Source organism: Echinops telfairi, unplaced genomic scaffold (assembly GCF_000313985.2).
Source record: "Echinops telfairi isolate 266 unplaced genomic scaffold, ASM31398v2 ScPeMD7_7424;HRSCAF=8462, whole genome shotgun sequence".
NCBI lineage: Eukaryota > Metazoa > Chordata > Mammalia > Afrosoricida > Tenrecidae > Echinops > Echinops telfairi.
In genome coordinates, this window is record NW_022111324.1 from 48,731,003 (window position 1) to 48,754,176 (window position 23,174).

The following is a 23,174-nucleotide window of genomic DNA, read 5'->3' on the forward strand; positions in this document are numbered from 1 at the left end:
GGACGGCCACTGGACTGCTACGGAGCTTAGGGTGACTTAAGGGGGGTGCCGATCGATGTGTGTGGAGTGTCAAAACAAAACAGTAGCAGCTCCGGTGCCACTGCCGCGGAGGCTTCCCGGCCGGCCTGCGAATCCCATGGCCTGTCTTGCTTCATTTGCTTAGGTCCCAAGGAGCCCAGAGTGACCCCTTCATTGAGGATCAAATCCATAGGTTGGACGATGACAGGCCTGATGTCGCCGTCCCCAGCCCGCTAGGAAAGGCACAGAATTCATTCAAGTGCTCTCTCTCGCTCTCTCTCTCTTTCTCTCTCTCTCTCACACACATACACCATAAAGCATGAGGACGGTGCTGACGTGCCCGGGCATGCATGGCGAGGCTGCCCTGTGGTGAATGGAAGTACAGTGACCACCCATCCAGGGAACCCAAGCTGGTGGAAAGAGACCCTGGACAGAAGCACATCTAGGTGCCCAGGACATTCCAAAATTGCAGCAGGCTGACTTGACTAGGTTTCGGGAGCAAGGAAGAAGCAGGGGGAGACAGGCCCGGGGGAGAGGGACCCCTCCGCACAGAGAGCTGGAAGGCGCGCACACAGCCGTTTAGGTTTGGCCTGGGTCTTAACTTGCTGTGGTGAATTTGACGAAGATTTGCAGCGCAGATTGGATTTCCTGCGCTGCGTTCTTTGGCGCCAGGTCTCACTCCGAGTCAGAGCCCCAGGAGGGTTCTAAGCAGATGGGTGGCAGACACGCACAACACTCAGTCCATTGTTTGCCTTAAGATAGACTCTCAGAGTGTGAGGGCAGAAGCAAGGAGGCCAGCGAGGAGACTCTCGGACTAATCCAAGGGAGAGATGCGGATGGCCCGGGCCAGCATGGTAGCAGTGGAAGCTGTGCGATTCTGGGTGTCTTTGGAAGGCGGAGCCGACAGGATTTCCTGAATAATGGAAGCAGGAGATCAGAGAAGCATCAAGATGGTTACAAAGTACTGATAGAGCAGAGAGGGCTCTGCCCCTGCGTCGTGCACCCTCCCATGGAACCCAGTCTACAGAGTCTTCTATCATTGGCCTTCATTCCCAAAACCAGACTCCCTGCCATCCAGTTGATGCTAATGCACAGTGACCTTGTGGGCAGGGCAGCACCTGTGAGTCTCTGAGACGGACTCTTGACGGGAGTAGAAAGCTCCTCTTTCTCCCTCAGAGCGGACCTTGGCGTTGGCAACCCAGTGCTCCACCACCATACCACCATGGCCTCTACTGGCCTTCGTGAGACTGGTGGATTGTCCTTTGTGGTGGTCTCCACTATCCAATGCTCTCACAATGACCTACTGACCACTGTTCAAGGAACTCCACTGGTGTGGTGGCTGCTAACCAAAAAGGTCTGTGGTCTAAACCCACCAGCCAGTTTTAGCAGTCTGCGTCTGTAAATCTTTCCAGCCTTGGAAAAGGGCCACTCTTTCCTAGCTGGTTGCTGTTAATCACAATGGTTAAGCGCCCAGCTAACCGGAAGTTGAACAGTTCATACGCACCCAGAGGTGCCATGGCAGACAGGGTTGGTCATCTGTTGCTGGAAGTTCTGTCTGGAAAGCCCTCTGGCGGTGTCCTCTTGCGCACACCGGGAGTCAGAATGGATCCAGCGTTACTAACGGCAGCAACCCTTGCCAAAGGCCCATGGGGACGCCCGAAGTCCTACTCTCCTCTCTCTGCCTTATAAATCCTGTTTGCTTGAGGAACGTCCCCGGTAGAATTAACAGCTTATGAGAACTATTCTGTCACTCAGGAGCCCTGGTGGCACCGTCAGGTAAGCACTGGACTGTCAGCCACAAGATCAGCAGTTTAAGCCCACCAGTTGCTCCAGGGGAGAAAGCTGAAGCTATATGCTCCTGTGAAGAGTCAGAGTCGACTCAATGCTGGAGGAGGGAGGGAGGGAGGTGCCTTTTTTTAAATCTTGAGTCCCTGAGGAGGGAGAACCAGCCAGGCCCGGCCCCCTGGCAGCTCTGCCTCTGCCGGCCTGCAGGTCCAGATGGCCAGGCCCCGGGAGCACTCTTTTCCCAGGCCCTTGCTTGCCTTTCCTGCTGGGAGCCTGGCTACTCAGGGGGATGGAGCAGGGAGCCTCTGGGAAGCAGCCCAACTTGTCTCTTGTGCTTTGGCCAAACCCTGCCCCGCTGTGCCGCTCAGCTGGTGACCAGGCAGGGCGGTGCCCCGGGGCACTGGGAGGCTGGTACCGTGCAGTCGGCTCTGCCTCAGGACGAGCCTGCATGTGCAGACTCGGACCGCTCCGTGAGATGCGCCAGGCTCGACTTTCCAAAGCCGATTACTAGGCCTTCCAGGCTCCTTGGAATGGGTTTGAGCCTGCAGCCTTCCCGTTAGTCATCGGGTGCCCTCTTCTCCCCACCAGCGTGAAAGAAGTCCGTAATAAGGATGCTCAAATCAGGACTCCTGGCAAGTGTGGGTGCCCGTTCACCCAGCCCTTTACCTTCAGGAGGGTGCCCATATCATCCCCCCTGAACACCTGTGGATCTTCAAAGACCTTTCTTGGTGGCTTCCTTTGTAGGGGGTAGAGAAGTGGAGGCCCCCTTAGGCCCTGCCAGTAATAATCTTCATGGGTGCCCACTTGCCCATTCTCGCCAGCCTTTTTCTGCCTGGAATGTCTTCCCAAGGTCTAAGCAGCTCTCTCCTCCTGCTGTTGAAAATAGCCCGCCTGGTTGTGTGCAGTAGGGATGGAGAGCGGATGCTGAAGAGCTGCGCCCCTGCCCTGCTCTCCCCACAGTGGGCTCGCCCTTCACTCCGACTCCAATACACAGAAGTCCTCGGGCACCCTGTTCTCCCAGCTGCTTCCAGTTAGCTGCTTCTCCTTGAACTCTGTGTGGGGCTCAGTGCCCTTTCCTATTGTTCTGCCCCTCCCCAGCGGTAGGCTTGTTTAGGGGGCAAAGCTTGCCCCATCCTGCCTGTGAGGAGTCCATCAAATAGCCAGCCACCAGCTTCCAGCGTCAACACCAGCACTAATCGTCTACAGTGTGTAAACAACTCGATGAATCCCAAGCGGCATGAATTGCCACATTAGGGGTTTCCCTCCTTCCCTTAAAGTCTTCCTGGAGCCCAGTGGAGGCGTCGACATGGGAGGAAGGCCTTGGAAACAATTCTGCCTAGTTCTTTCCCCTTGGGGAGATGTGTGTGTATGTGTGTGTGTGTGTGTGTGTGTGTGTACGTACAGGTATGCTGTTAGTGGGGAGGATGTTAGTAATCAAGGACTATACACTGAAGACTTCGTGGCCTAACATTTCTCATTCTCTTTTCAAAGAAACCCTGGTGGCGCCGTGGTTTACTCATTGGGCTGCTTACCTCAAGGTCAGCAGTTCAAAGCCACCAGTTGCTCTGAGGGAGAAAGATGAGGCTCTCTGCTCCCGCAGAGTTGCAGTCTTGGAAACACCCGGGGTCAGCTTTACCCTGTTCTACAAAGTCACCACGAGCAGGAACCAACTCATGAGTCAGGACACTCGCTCTCACCACCACGGCAAGACCTCCTAGCTTAGGAAGTGGGAAGTGATCCGTATTTCCATCACCACCGGAACGGATACATTGTTACCGGGAGAGTAACAAAGAAGCCTCAGAAATTTGCGTTTTTCCAGCTGAAGCCTGGAGCGCACCTACCGAGGAGGAGATGGCATTTCAGGCCCTGGCTAGCCGCGAAGCCTGGCACCGGGAGCAGCCAGGGACCCTGTGGCCAGCTCCTCTCAGTCTGCCCATTTTTAACACCGAACGCCTCCCCTCCCCTAAGACCCAGCCCCCTTCATGGACGTAGGCAGACTGGTCAAAGGAAACGGCAGGTCCTTTGAAAGGACTTGGTCTTTCGCGTTTTGTGTCGGGAGTCCTTTAACTGCCTTCCTGTGTTATTGATCGTCCCCCCACCTTCTCTCCTCCAACCTATACCCCACCCCCGCCTTTTCAGGTCTCTCTGGGAACCCTGCGGATCTGGAGCATCGTAGGCAAGTGTTTGGACAGAACTTGATTCCCCCCAAAAAGGCCAAGACCTTCCTAGAATTAGTGTGGGAGGCCCTTCAGGATGTCACGCTCATCATCCTGGAGATCGCCGCCGTCATCTCCCTGGTCCTGTCCTTCTACCGGCCCCCCGGCGGAGACAACGAAAGTGAGTGTGGGCCCGCTCCGCTCTGAGTACTTAGCCTGGGCGGTCTGCGAGTGTTAGCTTGAAACTTTTCTCCCGTCACCCAGTTTTGCCAAAGGAAACCAACTAACTAATAACTAACTCGTAAGCATTTCTTCCAACCCACTGGTATTCCGGGGTCTTTCCCAGCTTCTCCCATCAAATCCTTATCCAGACTGGCCGGGCCAGGTGGGCCTGCCAGGTTCTCCCTTGGGGCTGGCCTTTGGTTGGCAGGGGCATATTTTGTTCTCTTTAGCCCCTGGCTTCTTGGGATGATGGCAGTATAGCTCCCAGGGCCAAGAGTCCCCAGGTGACCCTCTGCTTCTGTCCTTCCCATGGGACAGAGTGTGGCAACATAGCAGGAGCCCCGGAGGACCAAGAGGAGGGGGACACTGGCTGGATCGAGGGGGCGGCCATCCTGTTCTCGGTGGTCATCGTGGTGCTGGTGACGGCCTTCAACGACTGGAGCAAAGAGAAGCAGTTCCGTGGGCTGCAGAACCGCATCGAGCAGGAGCAGAAGTTCTCCATCATCCGCAACGCGCAGCTCATCCAGCTGCCCGTGGCTGAGATCGTGGTGGGGGACATCGCCCAAGTCAAGTATGGTGAGAGCCCTGGTGGCACGCCACTGAAGCGCTGGGCCGGGAACCGCGAGGTCGGCGAGTCCAGCCGCCGGCGACGCGGAGGGAGAGAGCAAGAACCCCCTGGGGCAGTGCTGCGCCAGCCTTGAGGGACTGGTCCCCCGGCTTAAGGGGCCTAGAAATTGCCAAGGGTCCAAAACAGATCCCCCGGTGGTGTCAGCTTCGAGGTTACTGTGAGAGGAGGCTGAGGGGAGCCGTTTCTAAGAAAGAACACCCCCCCAGAAGATGGTCAGATCTCACCCCATTTGCCTCCAGGGCTAAAATCAGTTTATAGGACTCGGGCCAGAGGGCGGTGCTGGGGAGTTCATAGTCATTTGAAGTTAGGATACCTAGAAAGGTGTTACTCCCGGGGCCATTGTGCCCCAGGTAGGGTCCCATGGAAGCTCCCCTGAGCTAGCCCCCACCCCATGCAGGCCTCACCCTCCGTCCCTGCCCCCTCCCCTCGTGCCCTAGGTGACCTGCTGCCGGCCGATGGGGTCCTGATCCAGGGCAACGACCTGAAGATTGATGAGAGCTCTCTGACTGGCGAGTCTGACCACGTCAAGAAGTCCTGGGACAAAGACCCCATGCTGCTCTCAGGTACAGCCTCCGGCTCCCCAGGTTCTCCGTCTACCTCCTTCCTCCCTGACAGCCAAGACACGGAGCCTTGACCAGACCCTGCCCTCTGCTCTGGCCCTGCCCTTCTCCTGCCCTGGAGTCCAGCCCCGTACAGAGGCATCTTGGTGGGGTGGATGTCAGCATCGCAGGTCTTACGGCAGGCTTTCGGTGAAGTCGTTAGACACACTTTCCTCCTTACCCTTACCCTGCTCCCCAACCCCACCCCCCGAGCCCCCTTACCTAGTCTATTTGAAATGGAGCCAGCTCTTGATCTGCGGCTCCGTTTTGTTAGTATCTGCGGAGTAATTCCGTTTGCTTTCCCACAGGGGAGGAGAGAGGAGGAACCGAGTTTTCTTTTTCTTTTTTTTCATGTTCTTCCAAGTTTGTGTTTCATAAGGTATCAAAACCCAGTGTTCCTTCTCCCTCTCTAGGCACCCATGTCATGGAAGGTTCTGGCCGGATGGTGGTGACAGCTGTTGGCATCAACTCGCAGACGGGGATCATCTTTACCCTCTTGGGGGCCAGTGAGGGGGAGGGGGAGGAGAAGGAGAAGAAGAAGAAAGGTAAGGGCCACTCCGAGCGAGTCTCTCTTCCCCTCACCCCGTGGGGCAGACAAGCAAGCAGATCTGGACGAAATGCCCGGTTGGAAGAGCCTGCTGGGACAAAGGGAGCAGATAGGCAAACGCCGCTGCCGCCACTGGGTGCTCATAAAATCCAGAGCCGGGCTCTCGGCTCCCAGACAGTGCTGCTTTGCGCGTGCCCGTCCCCGTGCCTCTTGGTGGGTAGTACGGAAATGAATTGTAAAACCTTCCCAGAACGAGTTGGCCAGGTGCTCCGGCCCCAGATGCCCTCAGTGGATGCCTCTTCTTCCTGTCACTTCCTTCCTCAAACCGGGGGGTCAGGGTGGGGGCTGGTGAAACCACAGTCAAGGCCAAGGGGAGAGTGGCCAGGAGTGAGCTGTTAAGACGGCAGCTGTCCGTGACAGAGAGACACAACGTAGGAGAATGGGGACAGAGGGGCAAAGTCTACCTGCAGGCGGACCTGTCTTGGCCACCCACTTGTTCCTGACGGAGGGAGATAGAGAGGCCAAAAAGAACACGAGACTAAAACCAGATCCTCACCTGGCCCCAAAACCATCCTCCTCCCCCAGGGGGTGAGCAGGACTTGCCCACCCCTCAGCTGGCGCATCTTCCTGGGGTGTGGCAGGGTCACAGGACACTCATGGAAGGAGGCTAGACCGTCCACCTATGATGAACACGGAGGAGCCAGCGAATGCCTGGTGCCGTCTAATCCACCCAGAGACACTCTCCAGGGCCTTTGCCATCAGGCAGAAGCAGTGGAAGCATTTCACTGCCGGCCCCTTGACCCCGACTGCCTTAAGTGATGGTTCTCAGCCGGGAGCACCAGCAGCCGGGGGACTGTGCGCCCACCCGCTCTCCAAAGCACTCCCCTGCCCTTGCGTCTGGGCCATGGATGCCCAGGGTCCTGCCGTGCCCTTAGAGTGAGTGCACTGCAGACCCCAGATGCCAGCTCCTCTTTCCTCCCCCTTCCCTGCAGCCCAGCCTTTTGCGGCAGCCCTCCTGGGCTCAGCGCAGGACCAACAAATTGGATACCTGACCTCCTGAGAGTCACCTTGGGTCGCCACCCCATGTTTTTCTTTCTTGTTCAAACAGGTAAAAAACAAGGAGCCCCTGAAAACCGCAACAAAGGTAACCTCTCCAACCCACTCCTCTGCCATTTCTACCTGCCACCTCAAACCAGATCTTCCCAGGCCATCTGCCGTCTCCTTTTTCCTCCCCATCAGTCTGTTATCTGCTGCTGTGGCCCGGCTGACTCATCTGGAGGAAGGTGCAGAGATTTTCAGGGTGGGCTCGGGGTCCTGGTTCTAATTGAAGACGGACGGGCCGACAGCACCCCTTGCTGTTGGCTCCCGGAACCTCACTTCAAGGCTTCTCTAGGCGAGCTTGTCGGATTGGTCTGCTCTTCCCAGGGTGCCGCCTTCTGGACGCCAGTGCCCTCGGCAGCCTGTGAAGGAACACCCGGGGTCCAGAACCAGAGCCCCTGGTTTCCGGCTTGGCAGCCTCTGGGTCCTTGTGGTGGAGGGGCTGGCCGGGGGTGGGCAATCCCTGCACCCTCCTCCTGCTGGCTCTTTCATGGGTGTCCTCTTCCAGTGTGGTGTCCTTCTCCGCTGGTCTTCTCGGGAGTCCTTGGAGACAGCCCTTCCTCTGCACTTCTCTCTGTTTTCTCCACAGTCCGTCCGTCTGTTCTCTTCCTCCCGACCCGCTGTGTGCTTCCTTCTTGGTTGGCTGTGTTTGCGTCCCGTCTCTGTCTTGTTTGTGAGCCTGTCGGCAGAGACAGTCTCCCAGGGAGGCCAGCCCGAGCCCAGGGGCTGAGCTCTACAAGGATAAGGTTGGAGGGGAGCCAGGGTCCCCCTCGAATGGCTCTCTGGAGACAGTTTCTGGGGTTGTTGTTTTTCCTCCCACCTTTCGGACCTGCATCGTGGTTCCACACCGAAGAACCAGGGTGAAACAGAAATAATTCTTTACTTTTTCGGTCTCTAACTCTTCTTGTAGAAACAAAATGGATTGATCTCTCTTTATCCCTGCTTTCTCTTATTCCAGGAAGGAGGGGAGTCCCACACCAGCTTCTTCCCATTCCTTCAAAACACCCAGCCCCAGGGTCCGCTGCGTACCTTCCCACCTTCCTCAGGCAGGGGAGGAAAGTGGGGGAAGGAGAGTCCTGCCCTCTGTCACCTAGTAGAAGAAGTGGCTAGAAATACCCTGTATGGGGAGGTGGGGGGACGGGGCTGTGTTTCCAGCCTGCCTCCCTCAATGGAGGAAGATGAACCTTTTAACAAAGCCGACCAGGACCCTGATGTTCTTGAAACATCTTCCAGCCTTCCCCCTCAGCCCCCTTCTGGGGTAAAGACTCACTGTTTGAACCCCCACTGGGTTCCAGGAGGGATGGTTGTTGGCAGTATCGGTGGTGGCATGACTCACCTCCTTGCTAGCATAAACTGCAGTGGGGGCTCCAAGGGGGTGCCAGGAGCTGCCATCAAGGAGGGAACCTTTGCCCCCAGAACGCCCTGTTCCCTCTCCAAAGGCCCTCGTAGCGGATCATAGGCAAGCCCCACGCCTGGCATGGGTGGGGCGGCACAGAAACCATGTCAGGGCCCAGGTGTGCTCTAGGAAGAAGACAGAAGGGCCTTTTGGTTTCCACCTGCCTGGTGCTCAGGACCACCACCCTGCCCACTCACCAGTTCTGTCTGTATGTATACCCCAGCAAAGACCCAGGATGGAGTGGCCCTGGAGATCCAACCGCTCAACAGCCAGGAAGGGCAGGACCATGAGGAAAAGGAGAAAAAGGTGACCAAGGTGCCCAAAAAGGAGAAGTCGGTGCTGCAGGGCAAACTGACGCGCCTGGCCGTCCAGATCGGGAAAGCTGGTGAGTGGGGCGGGCCTCCGCTGTCCTCTGCACGGTGGTGGCGGCTGAAGAGGCCACCCTTCTTTTCACACCAACCTTAACTCCCAGGTTTCCTGGTAACATCGTGGTTATTCACTGCGATCCCCAAGGTCAGCAGTTCAAAACCACCAGCGGCTCCTCAGGAGAAATTGGGGCTTTCTCTGCCCGTGAACAGTGGCCATCTCGGAAGTTCACAGGGGCGGTCCTACCCTGCCGTCCAGGGCGGCTACAAGTGAGTCGACAGCGACTCGATGGCAGTGGGTAAGCTCCGCTGCCGCGCCAAAAAGCAGAAATGTCCAAGTGGAGTCTGAGCTCTAGGTGGCTGCTCCCTCTCTGAGCCCCGCTCGGTTCCCCTCTGAGCTGGCAGGCCTGGCCAAAGAGAAACGCGTTCTAAACGGTGCTGGAAGATGGGCCGGGTCTGACGGGGCTCTCAGTCCTGCCGTTGCACGTTCTCTTTCCAACACAAGAGATCACAAAGATTAAATAGCAGCCCTGATGGCACAGTGTAGGTAACACATTGGGCTGCCAACTACAAGGTCCACAGTTCAAACTCACCAGCGGCTCCTTCAAAGAAAGATGAGGCTTTCTACTCCCACACACAGCTCTGGTCTCGGAAACCCACAGGGGCAGTTCCGCTCTGTCCTACCCTGGGTCACGAAGAGCTAGCGTGGACTTGATAGCAGTGGGCCTGGGTTTGACTGTGCACCGCAACAAGAGGACGTTTGGAAAGGACCGTTCTCACATTAGTCACCTAGGTGGTGAGCTAACAGCATTGGGGCATCCGTGCAGACAAGTGACAACACAGTTGGTGCAGATATGAATTGTGGAAAGAAGGTGGGCTTATGTGGGTCAGAATCCTAGAATGCTGTGTCCAGACCGAAATCCAAAGCCCTAGTTACAAATGAGGAGCCTAGCGTAGGAAGTAAGCTCAAAGGAGCTAGATTAGTCTAGAACCAAGACTCCAGGTAGGGCCGCGCTAAGACTGGAACTTGTGTCTCTGTGATGAGGAGCCAGTGTCTTTTCCACTGCATGGAAAGGAAATCTTGGTGGCGCTGTGGTTTAGTACTGAGGTACCACCAAGGTGTTGGCAGTCCGAACACCACCCCACCCGTCGCTCCACGGGAGAAAGGTGCAGCTCTCTGTCCCTTTAAAGATGGCAGCCTCAGAGACCCCAGGGGGCCATTCTCCTGTCTGGTAGGGCTGTTCTAAATCAGAACAGACTCGCTGGCAACAGGTTTGGTTTTTCAGTGTGGTGTGCAAGCAAGAGGAGAGATTAGGTGGATTTTGGTAGGACTTGCCAGAGATGGAAGTTTCAAAATTGAGGCGCAAGGGAGAGATGAAAACACAATACTTAGGGGGACACTGAACGGCTGTTAAGAGTAATAGGGAAATCCCGGAATGGTTAATAGTGATGGTTGTCTGCATGATGGGCATATACAATGTCGCAATGAAAGATTGTTGATGTGGCGTGTGATATCTTAGATATCTATAATAAATTATAGATATCTATGAAACCAAACGCACTGCCATGGAGTCAGTGCTGACTCGTGGTGACCCCCTGTGGGTTTCTGAAACTGTCACCATTTACAGGAGCAGAAAGCCCAGTCTTTCTCCCTCAGAGCGACTGGTGGTTTCGAGCCGCCTACCATGTGGATCACAGCCCAATGCATAACCACTATACCACCATGGCTCTGTGTGTGTGTGTGTGTGTGTGTGTGTGTGTGTGTGTGAGAGAGAGAGAGAGAGAGAAGAAAAAATAGTTGTTAGCAAAAGCTGTAACTTCTGCTGCCCCACCTCGTCCAGGCCCTGGTGGCCCAAAGACCTTGGCCTGCCTTCCAGCCTGGGCTCTGGCCCCTTGTCTCCCTGGACAGGTCTGATCATGTCGACGATCACCGTTTTCATCCTGATCCTCTACTTTGTGGTTGACAACTTTGTGATCCAGCAGAGACCGTGGGTCGCCGAGTGCACCCCCATCTACATCCAGTACTTCGTCAAGTTCTTCATCATCGGCGTCACCGTGCTGGTGGTGGCTGTGCCAGAGGGCCTGCCCTTGGCCGTCACCATCTCACTGGCCTACTCTGTGAAGGTGAGACCCGGGCGCCACTGGCTCTTGCCCTTGGACCGAGATGGGAGGAGACGGCACCACGAAGCCTTCCTCATGGGGCGTGACAAACAGGCCATTTCTTTCTCTCTGGTCAGCTTTGGGTGGTGGGTCACAAGCGTGTTGTCCCCAGCCCCGCCCAGGGGCCGTCTCCACCACGGTGCCCCGGTTTGGTTCCAGAAGACTCCGGAGATGATTCCCCAGACTCACATGCCACATTTTGGGGCACAGAGACATTAGCTGGGAGCTGGCTGTGGCCTCTGTGTGGGGAAGGCCCGCCGGGCCCCGCGTGAGTCTTCTCCCTCGTCCTGTGTAGAAAATGATGAAAGACAACAACCTGGTGCGGCACTTGGATGCTTGTGAGACCATGGGCAATGCCACGGCCATCTGCTCCGACAAGACCGGCACCCTGACCATGAACCGCATGACCGTGGTCCAGGCCTATATCGGGGGCACCCACTACCGTAAGATCCCGAAGCCCGATGTCATCCAGCCCAAGGTCCTGGACCTCATTATCAATGGCATTTCCATCAACAGTGCCTATACCTCCAAGATTATGGTATGCTCCCTTCTCCCCTGACGCTTAGAAAGGGGGGCGGGGCGGGGCGTGGTAACTCTCCCGCCTGATTTGCATCCCACGTTTAGGGTAAGACTGGGACATGGTCCGTGAGGGCGGAAGGAGGAGGTAGGGGGATAGGACTCTGTGACCATGAAATGACCTCCAGTGACACAGTCAAGGCATCTCTGGGGTGGGACTGACTGTGTGCCGCGAGCAGAATGGGACTTAACCAGACAGCAAAGATTCGCTTTCCGGAGGCTCAGAGAAGGTGTCGGAATAGGACCCCTCCACACAAGGCGAGACGCCCCTCGGGCAAAAGATGGCTCAAGGGGCCAAGGTCACCACTGACCGACACCCCCCCCCTCTGTTTCCTCCCGGGGCTCTGTGCCCATCCTGTCTGTGGCCCGAGGTATCGTCCTCACCAGCCCCGCCTGTGCTTCTCTCTCAGCCTCCAGAGAAGGAGGGGGGCCTGCCTCGGCAAGTGGGGAACAAGACCGAGTGTGCCCTGCTGGGTTTCGTCACGGACCTGAAGCACGACTACCAGGCCATCCGCAACGAGATGCCCGAGGAGAGGCTCCACAAGGTGTACACCTTCAACTCCGTGCGCAAGTCCATGAGCACCGTCATCAGGAAGCCCAGCGGGGGCTTCCGCATGTTCAGCAAGGGCGCCTCCGAGATCCTCCTGCGCAAGTGAGCGGCCGCTCCTCCTCCCCTCCCCTGCCGCCCAGGGCCAGGGCCATGCGCCCCCCACCCCCACTTGCTCTCATGGGGGCAGGTCCGGGGGCCTGTGGCCCATGCTGAGCCCATGAGAGTGAGTGACCAGCACTCTCTCACGGCTAGTTTCCTTGTTGAGTCCTGACCGCTAGCATGGTCCCTATTTTAGAGATGAGAAACCCGAGGGTCAGGGAAGTTGAGAAAAGTGCTCAAGACCGGAGTGCCGATCACGGCACAGCCCGAATACAGACCTAGGCATGCCAAGCCTCCCTGCTCCCTTCCTCATCTGGAAACAGCTGGTAGTAGCTACCTTCCTCGCAGGGAGGACGCCCTGGTGGTGTCGTGGGGCACACCTTGGGCTGCTAGCCGTCAGATCAGCAGTTCGAAACCACTAGCCACTCCCTGGGAGAAAGACAAGACTTTCTACTCCCGTCAAGAGTTACCGGTCTCAGAAAGCCACAGGGACAGTTTGGCTCTGTCCCATAGGGTCACTGTGGGCTGGAGGGGATGGGATGGCAGAGACCTCACAGGGGTCCCGTGGTCATGAAATGACCCCATGGAGGGACAGTGTCACTATACCTCTGATGATAAGGACCTTGCCCAAACTCTTGGAGGCTCATTCAAAGCTGAGCCTGCCTTCCTCTATGGCCCATCAAACTAAAATGCCTTCGGCTTCACCTGGGCTCTCGCCACGGTCTTACATCCACACACCTGGGCATTTGCTGTGACCAGAGAGCTTTTCCAGACTCCGGAGGCTGGTAAGGCTCTCCCTCCCTCCAGGAAGTTCAGAACAGCAAGTGTCCTACCCATGCATCCGCGTGTGAGGGCAGAGAGCCGCACCCTGCCCCGTCCACAGGCCGCCCCTCCCAGGACAGAGGGACAGGCCAGGCAGTGGGTAGAGGAGCTGCTTGCCCTTGAGCCAAGGCCCGTCAGTGTGTAGGAGGGCTTCCTGTAGGCGGTCCTGGGAGCATGCTGAGGGGTGGGGGGGGCTACCCCTTTCTGACTGCCTGGCTCCCCAGATGTAATCAAATCCTGAACAAAGATGGGGAAGCAGTGCCTTTCAAGAACAAGGACCGAGATCAGATGGTGCGCACCGTCATCGAGCCCATGGCCTCTGAGGGGCTCCGGACCATCTGCATCGCCTACCGGGATTTCGACGATGCCGAGCCCTCCTGGGAAAATGAGGGCGAGATCGTCATGGAGCTCACTTGCATCATGGTGGTGGGCATTGAGGACCCAGTGCGCCCCGAGGTGAGGCTTTGGCTCGGAGAAAGGAGAAGAAACCTGAATGGTGCATGTGCTGTATGGCCCAGTGTGACCTCGTGCAAAGCCCCCGGGCGTCACAGGGGTGCTACTGCTGCCCCGGTTATGCCCGTCGGCCAGTTACCTGGCTGCCGCCTACCTGCAGAGGCAGATGTCTCCGTGCTCTGCACTGCTCAGAGCTGCCGTGAGTGCTGAAGGGGGCCGGAGGTGGTCTTCCTGCGGTTAATGTTGTCTGAGCGCAGAGAATCAGGGCTTTCACCGGGCGGATGATTTGGTGGCTGGACATAGCCAGTTGGCCTTCGTTAACCAGAGGCCCAACTTTGTCTTCCACCACCATGCTCACAGACGCCATTCTAGACTCTGGGGATTGGAAACACCCGCTCTCCCTCTAAGAAGCTAAGACAGATGGGCCATCAAGTGTCAAGGCCCAGCGGCATAAGGGGAATGACACGGTCAGTTGGTGTGGTTGGACGCAGGTTCAGTGACTGTGGAATGCTGGAAGGGCAGGCAGTGGCCACAGCCCAACACACATGCCCCCTGAGGGCTCCACATTGTAATTGGGAACATAGGTTTCTGCACCTGGACTCCAGGACAAGGTTTCCCATAAGGCCAGTTCAAATGTGCACCCTGGGGGATGGGCAGAAGGACGGTGGCACCAAGCAGTATGAAAGTGACCAGACCTACGCCAAGTGCCATGGCGCTGCTCCTGGGGTGCCTTGCCCTGGTCCGTAATGAAAGGCCCGCTGAATAAGGGCAGCTTCCCAGGCACCGTCACCCCATCCCCTCTTCCCCTTTCGTCACTGTCCACAGGTGCCTGAAGCTATTGCCAAATGCAAGCGAGCTGGCATCACTGTCCGAATGGTGACAGGGGACAACATCAACACAGCCCGGGCCATCGCCACCAAATGTGGCATCCTGGTACCTGGGGAAGACTTCCTGTGCTTGGAAGGCAAAGAATTCAACCGGCTCATCCGTAACGAGAAGGGCGAGGTGGGCCCTGGGGTGGGGGCCAGGGCCTCTGCTGATGAGAGCAGGGCCAGTTCTGCTGGAAGGCACCGGCGTCTGAGGGAGAGAGTGGGTGGTTTTTAAACTCCAGTCTATTCGTAGTGAAGCTTCCCCTGCTGCCAAAGCCTCCCAGATGATCAAACTGGGAGCTTCCTCCTCCTCTTCATTCACACGCTAGCCTTTGAGTGACTGTCACACCTTCTCCCGTCTCCACGTTTCCTGTCACGGGACAACTTTGTCCCAGCTTTGGGGTCCCTGCCCTCTCGACGGATGGTGGCCCAGGTTTGGAAGGGGACATGGCTTGGGGGTAGAACAGAGCTTCCTGGTTCCCTAGCTATCAAACGAAGACCCCAGAAGCCCCACTTGAGCCATCTCAGGCCAATAGCAAACTTTGGCTGTTGCCGACCAGGAGGGATTCCCAGGAGTTGGAAAGGAAGGCGCATGGGGGTCTCAGTGGTCACCATCCACAGATCCACCTGTGGAGACTGAGCTTGGCCCCTCAGAGCAAGCAGTTGGTCCTCCAGCAGGCCCTCCAGAGGGTGAGGGCGGAGAAGTCCGAGCTGCCTGGGTGGCTGTGCTGAGCTTAAGTGACCCAGGTGTGCTCTGCTGTTGACAGGTGGAGCAAGAAAAGCTCGACCAGGTCTGGCCGAAGCTCCGAGTCCTGGCACGCTCCTCCCCGACCGACAAGCACACGCTGGTGAAAGGTGAGCTCAGTGCCGGGGGTAGGGAAGGCAGACTGGGGCGAGGGCAGAGGAGACCCTTCAGCAGGGGCGGCTAGGAGAGCTCTCAAGCTTACAGGGAGAACGGACGGTGTCGAACACATGGAGCTTGGTAAAGTCGTCCTTTTTTTGTCAAGCTCTGGCAGGTGTTCGGTGCCGGTAACACTGTGGGCTCGGCAGGGCTAGGAAAACGATCCCCGTTTTATAAATAAGGAAGTTTGAGGCGGAGAGGGCAAGCAATTGGCCCAATTGCCCAGCTGATCAGTAGCACTGGTTGTCAGAATCCCGGATCTCCCCTTACAAATCCTCCTGGTGCTTTTTGCCCACGTCACAGGCAGGGTAGCTAAATGCGGCCCATGAAACAATGTATCTGCTACGGGAGCTCTGAAGGAAGAAGAAAGTAGCAGGGAAATGTGGGGCTTGTGGCCGGGACCAGGGATGGGACTCGGGGGACAGAGTGCTTGCCAAATGGCCTCAGACAGTACATGTAGGCTCACTGTGAGGGGGATGCACGCTTCCCAGACAGTACCTGTGGGCTCACTGTGGGCCGTGTGTGTGTTTTCCAGGCATCATTGACAGCACTGTGGGGGAGCAGCGGCAGGTGGTGGCTGTCACTGGGGATGGCACCAATGATGGGCCCGCTCTGAAGAAAGCAGACGTCGGTTTTGCCATGGTAAGCAGCTCAGCGCAGTGCCCGTCTCCCTCATGCAAGCCGCCTTCGCCCCTGGGAAACCAGGGCAGGCCTCTGGCTCTGTGCTCCTTCTTGAACCTTCACATCCCACCTTGAGCTCTTCTCTCCGTCTCCACCACATCCCTGTGTCGCGGGGGCCCATCATACGTGAAGAAAGACCGACCCTGGCGTGCCCTGCATGACCCAGGAAAGCTAGACCAGTTTAAGGCTGCCCCAGGGCATGGTGAGACTGCCTGCTAGGCTAACGCTAGGCACGTGTTTGTTCCGTTGGGATCGTGCACTGTCTGGCCAGCTCCATCCAGCGCTCGGCTACTCCCTCTGAGGCTCGGAACCTCGGAATCACCTGAGGAGCCCGTGGGAATCTCCTGGTGCAGCCAGGTGTGAGGTGGAGCCCCTGGCCGTTTTTAAGAGCAGGCATACCAGCCGACTCAGATGTTCCAAGATCCAGAAGCCTCCAGATTGCAAAGCACACCCACACCCTCACGTAGCTTCTAACTGCCAGGCTCACGTATATATTGGATTGCTGGCGGGTCTTAAGCAACGGGAGGAGATTTAAGCAGCTCTGTAAAAGAAAGGGAAAAGAAGTTTTTACTTAGAGGAAACTTGGAGAATACACAGAAGGAAGGAGAGCAGAGAGGTGTGATGGAGCCGCCCCCCACCATCATAAGAGAAAAGACACGGCAGACCCCAGAGGAGCTGGGAGGTGGGGGCTCATGCCCTCTCCCTCCCATGAGGGGCCCCCACATGTGAGCATCCCCCTTGCAGCCGTGGAGGTGATGTTTCTGCCTAGGGGAGCCTGTTAGCACCTCAGATCCCAAGGTTTTTGGGGGTGTAGGTCACAGCCTAACACCTTCTAAAATTCCAGACTTCCCGAAACAAAGCAGGTAAGCCATATTGTTTGGGTAAACTGAGGGCACCGTGAGTCACTCTTATCAGCTCACTGCTGACTGCACTGTCCCGTTCCATTCCATCCAAGAGCCAAATCCCATATACCAGGCTAGGGCCCGCCTTGCCGGCAGGCTTCCCCAAGACACACCAACTGCAGCCTGCTGTGGCAACTCTAACCACAGTTCACCCCCTTGGCCTTGGGCATTAACAGTGGGACCCTGGGAGGCTGCGTCAGACCCCACAGCGGCATTGACCTCAGTCTTGTCCTTCGAGGTCTTGGAGTCGGGCAGTTAAAACAAACCCCTTAGGAAAGCCTGTCTTAGAAAGCCCGGTGGCTTCCTCCGGAAGTGTTTATTCTGGTTTTCTCAATCTAGAAGCATGAATGTTGAATGTCTCCTTTACATTGGCCTATCGGTCACAAATCCTATAACTCAGTGGTTCAGTCTTACGAAGAAGAGTTGTACAATCCTCCCCGCCATCAATTTCCGAACGGTGTCTTCTCTCTGGTCCTCATTGCTATTAGCTCCACGTATCCCCCCAGCCTCCTCTGCCATATTCCCAAGAAATCATCAACCCAGTGACTGTCTCCATTGATTTTACGTATCCTGGACTTTGTATACTGAAAACATGCAAAAGCAGAAGGGTGGGGTTTCGTGGGTTCTGTTTTTGTTTTGTTTTTTTATAGCGGCTAGTTTATCCCCAGCCCAGTCCATTTCAGAGCATTGCCATCCCCACAGAGAGGGACTCACACACACACCTCCACCCCCCTGCCAGTCTCTCCTCCTCCTCCTCAGATTGTTGTGTGACCTGGTTTTAGCCTGTCCAGAAGCATCCATCGAGGCACAGCGCTGCTCTGACCAGTGCACTGAAGCTGGCCTGAAGGCCCTGTCACAGCCAGGTGACATGTGTGGTCCCCTCCCCCAGCTTTACACACACAGCGTCTGCGTTCTGGGGAAGCGGGCCGAGCAAGACGTGCATTGGTCAGGCTGTGCTAGCTAACCACGGAGCTCTGGCATTCTGCTGCCAGAAGGGGGACAGCCTAGAATGGCGCATGGGACTCTGCTCTTCTGTCAGGGCCTCCATGAGTCCGAATCGACTTGACGGAATTGAGGGTGGAGCCAGAAGGCTCCGGAAGGAGCCCTGGTGTTTCAGTAGCAGAAGCCCTCTCCTGCGAGCCAAACGGTGGTGGTTCCAGCACAGCAGCCGCTCTGTGGGGAGAACGCTGTGTCCCTCTGCAGCCTTGCCGTTCTGCTGTGCCACATGGGGCTGCCATGAGTGGAAGGTCACCCCACAGCAGCACTGGTTCGCAGAGCCCTTCTGCAGGGGCACCTCCGGCCCTAGCCACCTCAGTTCCACCCACGTCTTTTCCCTTCCATCCCTGGTTTACAGGGGATCTCTCAAGGTACTGCCAAGCAGTCTTTCCCCCTCCCCACCTCCGAGGTGTTCTCCTGCCGTCCCTGCGTCAAGTGCAGGGTGCTGGCCTGCCGTCAGGCCGGAGTCACGCTCTCGCCACGGCCCGAGCCGACTGTTCTGGGACAGCGGCTCTAAAACCCACGGATACATCAGTGGCTGTCCCCTCCCTTGGCCCCCAGACCCTGGGCTTTGCTTTCCGCCCGTGGCGACACAGCCATGCGCCTCGCGCCCACGTTCAGCGCTCACTCAGACCCTTCATCCAGAAAGGCTGGTGCAGGCACGTGCACTGGGGGGAATCTTCCCGTTCAGCCCCCTTCAGAGCAGCCTTTGTGGAGACCGCTCCCGCTGCCCGCAGTGCTCAGACTGCCTCGCTCCAGTGTGCGGATCCGGAGGAAGGGGACACTAAGCCGGGAGGTCAGTGACTGGTCCCAAAGGGCACCTCCTTTGTAAGCCGAGTGGCACCATGGGCGGCAGTAGTGAGACAAGCCCCCAAAGGGTGGAGTCTGATCCGTCGGGTGTGGGCAGAGGGGTGGCGCTTGCTGTGCCCGCCCCAGTGTGCAGTCGGCAAAGGTCTCCAGTTAAGTGTGTCGAAAGCGCAGAGGTGAGCCGAGCCGTAGTCAGTTCCATTATTAGAGGAGAAGCCATCTCCTGCAGTCCTTCGTGCGTGATGCAGACTGCCCGGCCAGCAGCCAGTGTCCGCAAAAGGCCAGGGCCTCTCGGAGAGACGTCTTCACCCTCTCTCCCAGTCCGGTTGTCTGCGTTCTGTCCGACAAGCCTGTGTCCACTCTCCGGTCAGCGCAGCAGCCGGCGTGGAGCCCGCTCGGACTCCTTTGTGACTCCAGAAATAGATCTCCGGCCTCTCTTTGGGAGGTCCCTCTGGGTAGACACGAGCCCCACCTTGTGATTCGAAGCGGAGCCTATCAACCATGGCACCCCGACCCAGGACTCCCTTAATTACTCCAGGTAATTCAGATCCGTGAATTCAGAATCCTAAAGGCCCTGTAGCTTGCCCCGGCTGCGGCAGTACCGCCAGGCCCTCCCAGCCCACAAAGGTGAGAAGCCTTTCATAGTGTGCACCCTGAGGTGCACAGGGAAGCACCCTGCAGTGCAGTCCTCTAGATACTCATCTGCCAACCCCGAGGTCACAGGTTCGAACCTGGGAGAAAGAGGTGCCAGTCTGCGGCTGTTAAGATCTCATGGGAAAGCCCCCCTGCCCTGTGGCTGGCGACCAGTCAGAGGGGTCAGGCACAGTGAGGCCAAGGGTCCACGTGGACCTCCTCAGAAATATGCCTCAGACATTACAGCTTCTGAGGGTCAGGCGTTTGGGTTTACAAGAGGTCACTGGCAAACAAAACTGCTCTGTGAAACTCCCAAAATGTGTCTTTTCCTAGTATCCATCCCCCCTCCTCCTCCCGCCCCCAGAGGCAAACATCATAGTCACTGACTTTTGACTCCAGTATTCAAAGAACTTCCATTCCAACCTTCCCACTGCAGAAAAAAAGACTCGTGTCCCATGACTGCTTTTCTTTGCTGCTTCCTCGATTGTGATGGTCCCTGTAACACATAGGAAAGACCAGGTTCTGTCAGCCTTTAACATAGGCCTCACGGCAATAGCAAAGCTAGTCTTAAACATCATCATTATTGCTATTTCCGCTTTTCTTGTTGCAAGTTGATTCAAACCTCTTGCTGTAAATTCCGCGTTGAAGGGGTCGGGGTGGGGATGAGGGGCAGGTAGGCGGGAGGGCTGCTGCTGCAGTAGCTGTACAAGCAGCATCGGTGCCGGACAAAGGTTTAGCACGGTGTCCCCGGCTTCCCACCCACACCCAGGTTTGACTGGAGCGTGGCCCCAGCCCTGGGGAATGATTGAAAGCTCACCTGTGGTCCTTCCTTTCCCACCGAGACTAGAGACCAAAATCCAAAAGGATTCCTGGAATTGAGCTTTTTTCTCACTTTAACCCCCAAACCACTCGCTGCCACCCAGTTGATTTCAACACCTCGCGACCCGACCCTCTAGGACAGGGTAGAACTGCCCTCTGCGTTCCCAAGGCCGTACATCTTTACAGGAATAGAAGCCTCATCACCTTTTCCCCCACGGAGTGGCTGGTGTTTTCGAACTGCTGACCTTGCAGTTAGTTGTTCGCATGGCAAACAGCCACAGATCTCTTGTGAGGCTGGCCCTGTCACTTTCAAATCCCGTAGGTAACAACTTTGCCTCTCAGATGGCAGCGGCTCAGCGACTCGTTCACAGCCCAGTAAAGCCATCGCCTCCAGGTTCCAGGCTACCTCAGGCCCATCCATCTCTCACTTGTCCCCCCTCAATGCTGGGGTCGTATTTCAGTGAGTTGAGCTCCCGCTAGCAAAGCACACCGCTGGCACCACTGATGGGTCCCCAAGCCCACCTCTGCCAGCACGGATTCGCTAGGAGCCATGGGACTCAGCAGATAATGCTATCATGCATTACCGGTTTTGTATCATGCATTACCGGTTTTATAATTTGCTATCATGCATTACAGTGACAGTCAGGCTCGATGGCCAGACCAGAGGAGCAAAGGATGTAGCGGAATCTACAAGAACCATGTGCAGGCTTCCTACGGGGTCTCCTTCCTGGGTGGGGACACACAGTCGTTTCCCTGCAAAAAAATAAAATAAAATGCAGCAACCTCTGTGCCATGTGTCTGTACAGAGAAGCCCACGAGAGCTTCGGAACCCAAAGTTTTAGAGGGGGCCCGGTCACATGATATCCTTTGCCTAGCACGTCCCCAAATTCCAGACTCCCAGAAGAGAAACAAGCATTCCACATAAGCCGTAGTTGAGACCCTACACACTGCTCTTATCAGCTCACTGTGGGCTGAGAATGCTGTGAGAGCCAAGTTCCCAGGCGCCGGCCAAGGGCGAACCTTGCAGCAGGCCCTCCCTGAGGAGAGCAGCCTCCGGCCTGCCCAGTCTTCTTCCGTCTTAAGCCCCCTCCTCCCCCACTCCGCTGCCGTTTCCATCTGAAGAACTCAGGCTGCTTGTCTTGCAGAGTACCCCACAGTGTGGACTGGGCTTAGTCCATCGCGGGGCGGCCTTGAACGGTTTGGGTTTCGGGTTTTGCCCCATGGATGAATGTTTCCTATAACTGCCAGTTCGTCCTAGAAGTGAGCAGATTCTAGATCCTTTCTCTCTGGTGCTGTGGTTAAGGGCTCAACGGCTAAAGGGCAGGTTGGCAGTGCAGACCTACCCTGAGGCCCTGTGTGGGAAGGATCCGGCAGTCCACTCCCACAGAGAAAAGAGACAGCAATCCTCAGTTCTACAGACTCACCGGTTCTAGAGTGCTTATTTTATTGGGGGCTGCCAAAAAAAGATGCTGCTCTAATTCTTTCCTAACCTGATTACTAATATGGAAAGAAATGTCCCCAGTCAACTCTTTGGTTACTCTGAGATTCAGTTCCTCCCCTAAGAGACAAATAACACGCTTGATTTCTCCCCCCTTCATTTACTTAGAAAAAAACCCCACAAACTCCCTGCTGTGGAGTTGATTCTGTTCACAGCGACCCTGTAGGACAGGGTGGAACTGTCCCCGAGGGCTTCCAGACTGTCACGCTACAGGAACAGAGAGCCTCCTCCTTTTCCCAAGGAGCGGCTGGTGGTTTCGAGCTGCTGACCTTGTGATTCGAAATTAGAGATTGGAGCCTAACCTATGCGTATGCACTCTGCCTTTATTTACTAGTGTCCAAACAGTGAGTTTTCAAAATAGAGAGTTGGCGTCTTAGGAACGTCATTTGTTGATACTGTCTTAAGGGATAGGTGGTCGTTGGTAGGTATGCCCATTAATACCGATGATAATCAAGTAACGCATTTGTTACTGTGTTGTTGTTGTCCTGTGCTGCCGAGCCGACCTGGACTCGAGTCCCTCTCTAGCACAGAGTAGAACTGCCCCACAGGGTTCCTAAGGCTGTGAGCTTTAGGGCAGCCGGCTGCCTCATCTTTTTTCCTACAGAGCAGCCAGTGGGCTCAAACCACCGACATCTCTATTGGCGGCTAACCACTGTGACCGCTGTGGCACCAGGGGTCCTTTCATAACCCTGCATTAACTTGACTCCAGGCAGTGCACGCTGTGCCTTGCTGTGCCTCTCAGCCTGCCGTGGACCCGACCAGGGTTGGTGCCGTCAGATTACAGCGCTGTGAGGTCCGCTGAGCCATTCCTGCTGTGTGCTCACGCCACATCACCCCTTCACACGTGAGCGTGTTGCCCTCCACTGTAAGGATTGCACTTCTTAACGTTAGGTTTGTATAAAACAATTACATGGTTCTAAGGTCAACTATACAAGACAGGTTTATTTGTAGAACCTTAACTTAAATGCTTGTTGCCACCACCCCATGCCCTCCCTCTGAACCCCACAGAAAATGCTTCTGTAATTTGGGGTCTACCCGTTTGCTTAAATGTTAACCTCCCCAAAACAACAACTGCCATGGTGTCTGTCTCAACTCACAGTGACCCTTCGTAGGGTTTCCGAGGCTTTGAACCTCTACAAGAGCAGGTGGCCCATCTTTCTGGAGCCACCCTTTGGGTTTGAACCACGGGCCTTCCGGTCAGCAGTTCAACGCTTACCCAAGACCACCGCCGGGGTCCTTCTGCTTACATAGGATTTCATTTGTTATTTGAAATACCATTCTCACACCCACCAAGTGGATGCCGACCCATAGCGACCCTCTAAGACAGGGTAGAACTGCCTTCGAGTTTTCATGGAAGTGGATAACCGGAAGTGGATAACCACATCTTTCGGAATCCCAGGGAGGGAGCCGCTGGGGGAGGAAGTGCCAACCGTGTGGTGAGCGGCTCAGTGCTCAGCCCACCACGGCACCAGTGCTTCTCCACGGTGCAGTCAGATGTACACCGGTGAGGGACGCTTCCCAGTTAACCTCACCTGGAGGGAGGGCCTCCCAGAGGCACACATAGGTACTCTTCGTCTCTTTTTGCATAGCACAC

At 56.3% G+C, this 23,174-nt stretch overlaps 1 protein-coding gene across 1 annotated transcript in view; it reads left to right on the forward strand.

Moving 5' to 3' along the window:
- Positions 1-23,174, forward strand: part of ATP2B4 (ATPase plasma membrane Ca2+ transporting 4) — a 115,333-nt gene that overhangs the window by 71,286 nt on the left and 20,873 nt on the right. Inside the window, exons 3-15 of the mRNA XM_030887808.2 lie at positions 3,943-4,140; positions 4,500-4,757; positions 5,247-5,372; positions 5,822-5,953; positions 7,064-7,099; positions 8,673-8,834; positions 10,724-10,938; positions 11,270-11,512; positions 11,961-12,202; positions 13,246-13,477; positions 14,300-14,479; positions 15,111-15,198; positions 15,780-15,886. Coding sequence (XP_030743668.1) covers positions 3,943-4,140; positions 4,500-4,757; positions 5,247-5,372; positions 5,822-5,953; positions 7,064-7,099; positions 8,673-8,834; positions 10,724-10,938; positions 11,270-11,512; positions 11,961-12,202; positions 13,246-13,477; positions 14,300-14,479; positions 15,111-15,198; positions 15,780-15,886 — 2,219 coding nt within the window. The remainder of the gene's footprint in view (positions 1-3,942; positions 4,141-4,499; positions 4,758-5,246; positions 5,373-5,821; positions 5,954-7,063; positions 7,100-8,672; positions 8,835-10,723; positions 10,939-11,269; positions 11,513-11,960; positions 12,203-13,245; positions 13,478-14,299; positions 14,480-15,110; positions 15,199-15,779; positions 15,887-23,174) is intronic.